This window comes from Pistacia vera, unplaced genomic scaffold (genome assembly GCF_008641045.1).
Source record: "Pistacia vera cultivar Batoury unplaced genomic scaffold, PisVer_v2 Contig89, whole genome shotgun sequence".
Taxonomy (NCBI): domain Eukaryota; kingdom Viridiplantae; phylum Streptophyta; class Magnoliopsida; order Sapindales; family Anacardiaceae; genus Pistacia; species Pistacia vera.
In genome coordinates, this window is record NW_022196767.1 from 341,203 (window position 1) to 348,045 (window position 6,843).

At 39.4% G+C, this 6,843-nt stretch overlaps 1 protein-coding gene across 1 annotated transcript; it reads right to left on the minus strand.

Annotated features, from left to right (window-relative positions):
- Positions 1-528: 528 nt before the first annotated feature.
- LOC116119440 lies at positions 529-918 on the minus strand. The gene has a single exon (XM_031405391.1). The coding sequence runs from the start codon at positions 916-918 to the stop codon at positions 529-531; it is 390 nt and encodes a 129-aa protein (XP_031261251.1).
- Positions 919-6,843: the final 5,925 nt, after the last annotated feature.

A 6,843-nucleotide genomic window follows, 5' to 3' on the forward strand; every position in this document is an offset into this window, starting at 1 on the left:
CACCATTGGGAAAAACATTAGTAATCACAAAAGGACCAACCCAACAGGAACGTAACTTACCGAGAAAAAGTCTATGAAAATTCATACATAACAAACATCACTAAGCCTTAAGACTAACCAGCCAAATCATACCACATAGCATGGGAGTCTCAAACTAGATGAAACTAATTATTTGAAATTACTATTAAACCTAAGCAACATTTGACATCCTCTAAACAGTACATGTTATCACAATTGTAATCATATCATTGACACATAAATTAATCCGAAAAACTAAACAATTTAATCCTAAAAACATGCAAAAACTATAAACTAACAACAAATGTAAACACATACTTAGACATATCGAATAATTAATATTTCTATGTCCCACCTCCAACCTAAATTGGGCAATGTCCTCATTGCTCTATTAATAGGTATTAATATATATATATATATCATTAGGAAAAACGAAAACTAATACATCTCAATGGGTTGCCTTCCATGTAGCATTTTGTTTAACGTCGTTAGCCTGACGTTGTTCTTTGCTTAGCCGTCGATGTCCGTTGGTTTATGGAGAGGTACTTCATCCAATTGTTCCATGAATGGCTCGCAGTATGGCTTTAGACGATGGCCATTGACCTTGAAGTCCTTCCCAGTCTTCATGCTCTTAATTTCCACTGCACTATTGGAAAAAACATTAGTAATCACAAAACGACGGCTCCAACAAGAACGTAACCTACCAGGTAAAATTTTAAGACGTAAATGGAATAGAAGAACTTTTTCTCTAGCTTCAAAGTGCTTTCGTTGGATTATTCTATCATAGAAGGCCTTTGCTTTATCCTTATAAATGCGTGAACTTTTATAAGCTTCATTCCGTATCTCCTCAAGTTCATTCAATTGCAATTTCCATTGTTCTCCCGATGCATCTAGTTTCATATTGCATTGCTTAATTGCTCAATAGGCTCAACGCTCTAATTCAACAAGAAGGTGACATGGTTTACCATAAACCATTCGGAATGGGGACATTCCAATTGGTGTCTTATATGCTGTCCTATACGCCAACAATGTGTCGTCAAGTCGCAAGCTCCAATCCTTCCTATTTGGATTCACGGTCTTCTCTAAGATGGACTTGATTTCCCGATTAGAGACTTCGGCTTGTCCACTCATTTGTGGGTGGTATGGCATAGAGATCTTGTGGGTGACATTGTATTTCTTCAAGGTAGCCCAAATTGTACGGTTGCAAAAATGAGTGCCCCCGTCACTAATTATGGCTCTAGGTGTTCCAAACCCTGCAAAAATATTGGATTTTAAAAAATCCACAACTTTAGAATCATTAGTCCGGGTGGCCTTTGCTTCTACCCATTTCGGCACATATTCAACAGCAAGTAAGATATAAAAGTAACCACAGGAAGACGAAAAGGGTCCCATGAAATCATTACCCTACACATAAAAAATCTGAACAAATAAAATCGGATTTTGGGGCATTTGATTTCTTGGGCCTAAATTACCTTAGCGTTGCTTGGTGATCTTCTTCAGTTGGTCCTTGCTAGCACGTGACATGTTGGGTGGGGTTCTCTTGGTCACGATGTAATTTACTATATCTGCATACCATGGTCCCGAGGATGTCATCGCAACTAATTGTTCATTCGAAAAATCATCTTTCAATGGAAGAGCATCTTCTTGGTTTATCAACCTACTTAAATGGTCTACTACAACGTTCTCGCTCCCTCTATCATCTTTGATTGTTAGGTTGAACTCTTGTAGCAATAGAATCCACCTTATAAGTCTTGGTTTAGCCTCCTTCTTTGTAAGCAAATACGTAAGAGCTGCATGGCCAGAAAAGATGGTAACTTTAGTGCCAATTAAATAGGAACGAAACTTTTCTAATGCAAAAATAACCACCAAAAGTTCTTTCTCAGTTGTGGAGTAGTTAAGTTGAGCATCATTCAATGTTGTTGAAGCACAATAAATGGCGTGTGGTAACTTTCCAACTCGTTGTCCTAACACGGCTCCAAAGGCATAATTGCTTGTGTTGCACATCAACTCGAATGGAAGACTCCAATCGGGTGGCTAAATAATTGGGGTTGTGGTTAGTAGTTATTTTAGTTTCTCAAATGCCTTTATACACTCTTCATCGAACTCAAATGCTACTCTTTTTGAAACAAATAGCATAAGGGCCTTGCGCTCTTGGAGAAATCCCTCATAAATCTCCTATAAAATCCTGCATGTCCAAAAAAAGAACGTACCTCTCTCACACAAGTGGGAGGTGGTAAGGAACGTAGAAGATCTATTTTAGCTTTATCAACTTCAACCCCCATATGAGATAATATGCCCTAAAACTATCCCTTGACTTACCATAAAATGACTTTTTTCCCAATTTAAAACGAGATTAGTTTTTATGCATCTTTTAAGAACTAATGTCAAATTACTCAAACAGTTATCAAATGAGTTCCCATAGACACTAAAATCATCCATAAATACCTCTATGTACTCGAAAAAAAAAAACTTACCATGCACCTTTGAAAGGTGGTGGGTGCATTACAAAGGCCAAATGGCATGCGTCGATAAGCAAAAGTGCCAAAGGGGCATGTAAACGTTGTCTTCTCTTGATCTTCCGGTGCAATCACAATTTGATTATAACCTGAAAATCCATCAAAAAAACAATAGTGAGAATGGTCTGCTAAACGTTTAAGCATTTGATCGATAAATGGAAGAGGAAAATTATCTTTGCGCATTGTGGCATTGAGCTTGCGATAGTCTATGCACACTCGCCATCCCGTTTGAATGTGAGTGGGAACTAAGTCGTTATCTTTATTTTTTACCATGGTTATTCCGGATTTCTGAGGAACTACTTGGACCAGACTAATCCATTTACTATCAGAAATTGGGTAGATCACACCAACATCTAACAACTTGATCATTTCCTCTTCACTACATCCATCATTGGTGGATTCAATCATCTTTGCGCTTCTCCTATAGGCTTCGATCCTTCCTCTAATAATATGCACATGGAAGGACTTATTCCTTTAATGTCAACAATCGTCCAACCAATTGTCGTTTTGTTCTCTCTCAACACACGAACAAGTTTTCCCCATTATATTACCGAATCCCACAAACTTCTTTCCTAATGAGTGTGGCTCGAGATGCTACCCAAGAAAATGGGAACGCCCAATTAGTTATGGTCTCGGATGGGAGGTAATAAAGCCATTCCTTAGTGCTGTCTGATAAAGAAAATGGGAACGCCCTTAACTTCATTTGTTCCTCTGTTATTCCATTTGGTTTCCTACTTGAGCACACCACATGGAAATCCTTAAGGTGCTTGTGTGGATCCTCTCCCGCTAAACCTCTGAAATTGGTAGAAGATGAATCATCCCAGATTTAAGCTCAAAAGCTCCCCCTGCCGTATCATTGTATCGAATGCATAAAGGTTGTTGGTCAAGGGTTGGTGCAGCCATCTCTTTGAGAGTTAGATTAGCCATCTCCTCTTGATTAGAAATATCAGAAGAATCCCTTGTGAGTGGAAGATCAGTATGGATTGCTTAATCGAGAGTTAATCTATGCAAAGGTTGTCGTAAATGAGTAATAGGCGGAATTAGCTCAAAATGTGGATTCGATCTCAAATTGTATCACGGGCTCATTAACCAAAAACACCTACAGCTCAAAAACAAAGAACAAATAAAAATTGAAAAATAATTAAGTTAATGAAAATCCCTAGCGACACGGTGCCAAAAATTGACGCGTGCAAATGCAACACCTAATGCTACCTCCATGATCACGTACCAGGATTCATTTTGGTTTTCCTAGAATTTGTACAAGGAATGTTTGGAATGCCTCCACCACCAAGAAGTCAATCGATTACCATATCATGCGCCAAGCCCTTGGAAGCCTAATGCATCCGGTAAGTTCTCTATAAAATCGGCCTAGGAGGTTACTCGTGTGCACCAACACCGAGTGGAGTGGCATTACCTTGTATGGTTCCCAAAAGCTATTCCACAACACTCCATGATCACGTGGATGGCATGTAAGGATCGGTTTCAGACCAGGGACAAACTGATGAGGTTTGGAGTAGCTTCCAGCAATGTGTGTTGTTTTTTTAATCATGGGCAAGAAACGATCGATCATCTCTTTCACCCAAAGGATTTGGAACCGAATCCTTGAGCTCTCTCCTCTTGGGTATGTCATCCGGCCTTGGAACGATTATGTTGAGCACATAGCTAGTAGGTGGAGGAAGAATAAGCTAAAGTACTTTATAGGAAGCTAAGTTTAGGAGCCACCGTTTACTCTATTTGGAGAGAGAGGAATAGCCAGATTTTTGGTGGGGAATGCAAGGATGCACATACTCTCTACAACTCCATCAAGAATGTGGTGAGGGAGAGAGCTATAGACCTTAGCAAGATCCTAAAGAATACCTACAATAGAAAGACTTGCCGAGAAATGGGGTCTTCCCATGTCTATTTTTAAAACATCCCATGGGAGCTAATTTTATGGATTGTTGTTGTGTGATGGGTTTTCGGTGCTGTAAGGAGATTTGGTTATATGACATTCCAGCAGTTGATTGTGCTAGAAAAGGTTACTTTGGCTATCGGAAGACTTGGGGTGTTGATCTAGTGCTTTGTCTTTGTGTCATTAATGGGCCTTACCTTTTTAATGTCCATGTTTATGGAATTCTCTTTGTTAATGCTTATGCATATGGGTTTTGTACTCTGATACTTTTGAACCTAACCCAGGGCATTTCCTGTGGTAGGTGGGATTCATTGTATTCTTTAATCTCCGTTTGGTTTCATTCCTTTGACAAGAGGAATGGGAAAAATATAAGATTAGGGGTAGACTTAGATAGTATCATTCCTTTGCTCCTAACCCAGAGCTTGTCCTGAGGTAGGTTGGCTGACTTTTAGGCCTTTTGTACATTCTTTCCCCTTTCAATAAAAGCTTACTTACCCAAAATAAATTCCAAGGCCCGATCCAAGTTCCTAAGTTATCATGTATGAAACCCGTATATTATCTACCAACTCTGAAAAAGAGTGAAAATTTTACTTGATTTAATTTGCTATGTGGGTATATGTTCTGAAATTTAATCTTTGACTGAGCTCGTGCTTTTTTTTTTTTTTTTCTTTTCACCTGATTTCTATGCTGCTGTAACATAATTAATTTGCTTTTCTGTGATCCATAGTGCATTTTTTCCATTGGACATTCTGATTCCTTATTTCTTTTTTTAAAGCCTACTACAAGGACTTCATTGCCATGGACACTGGGAATTGCAGTCTGTGTTACATGAGGTGCACAATCAATTAGGTGTTGATCAAATACGTAATATACACAGGTGGATGGTGTTTTATGTACAAAATTTTATCTTTTATATGATCTCATATAGTGAGGCTTTGGAGCGAGCTTTACGAGCTGAAGTATTTGTGAATAAGTTGACTCCATCAGCAGCAATGTCTAGTATTCCACCTTCTGCTCCACAGAGAGACAGATTGGATACCCCTAGCAATAGAGAAGGGAAGAATAACAAAAGATTTTAGTCAAAGAAGAACAGGAGGGACGGGAAGAATAAATGGCCAAGGACTAGTGAGTTTCCCCAATGTCAGAGATGCGGGAGAGTGTCTCAAGGGTGTGTGTTTTTTATGCCGACAGCTCGGACATATGATGAAAGACTGTAAGGCCCCTCCTGCATCTACAGCATAGACATCCAGAGGTACTAATGCTCAGGTATTTACAGTTGCACAGAGTTACTGGTCAGTTTATATTTCATTCAATTCCCCTTTATGCATTAGTTGATTATAGAGCCACAAACTCATTTATTACACATGGGATTATAGAGAGATTGGGTTTAAAACCTATTACAGTAGATCAGCTCATTAAGATAGAATTGCCAAATGGTGATAGTGTGGTTAACTCGGGAGATGCTTTCAGGGGAGTCTGTAGCAATCCATGGAAGGATGTTAACAGTGGATTTGATTGTATTTGGTATGCCTGATTTTGATGTTATTTTGGGCATGGATTTCCTAGGGAGATATGGAGTAGAGATTGATTGCTAAAAGAAGAAAGCAAAGTTTAATCTTGATGAAGACGATAAGTTTAGTTTCGGAGAGGGCCACCAGCTTAATATGTAGATTAACAGCTCAAAAGCCAGAAAGATGTTAAGAAAAGGGTGCTCCGAGTATATTGCCTATGTGGTGCAAAGTAGTAAGGTCCCTCGATCAGAGATCTAGAATGTACCAGTAGTCCGAGAGTTTCCAAATGTATTTCCGGATGATTTGCCAGCTTTACCTCTAGAAAGAGAAATAAAGTTTAGCATTGAGCTGGCACTAGGGACATCACCGGTTTCTAAAGCCCCTTATCATATGGCCCCAGCTAAACTCTAGGAATTGAAAAAACAACTCAAAGAACTCTGAGACAAGGGTTTTATTCGACCCAGCCATTCTTCGGACGGGTCGCTATGGATGTGCATAGAATCCTTCGCGTCCATCAAAGCCCAAGAATTAGTCGTTGGCCATCTCCACCTTGTCCCATCCCAAATCTCACACACCTTAGCAAGATGATGTAGCCCTGAATCATACGCAATGCGGTTGCCATATCTATCCTTGAGAGGGCCTCTTGGATGCCAATTATCATGCCAAACATAAATTGTTTGACCATTTCCGATAATGACTTTGATGTGCTCTCTAGCTTCCCTTCTAAGTTTCAAAATGCTCCTCCAAGCCCAAGAAGCATCCGAAGGTATTGGAATCTCCCAAAAGCTCTTCCTTGCCAAGTAGGTTGCTTTGATCCACTCAACCCATCCGAAGCCACTATGTATTTGATTAAGGTTCCAAACATATCTCATCATGGCTATCTTATTCCAACCTTTAGCTCTCACAA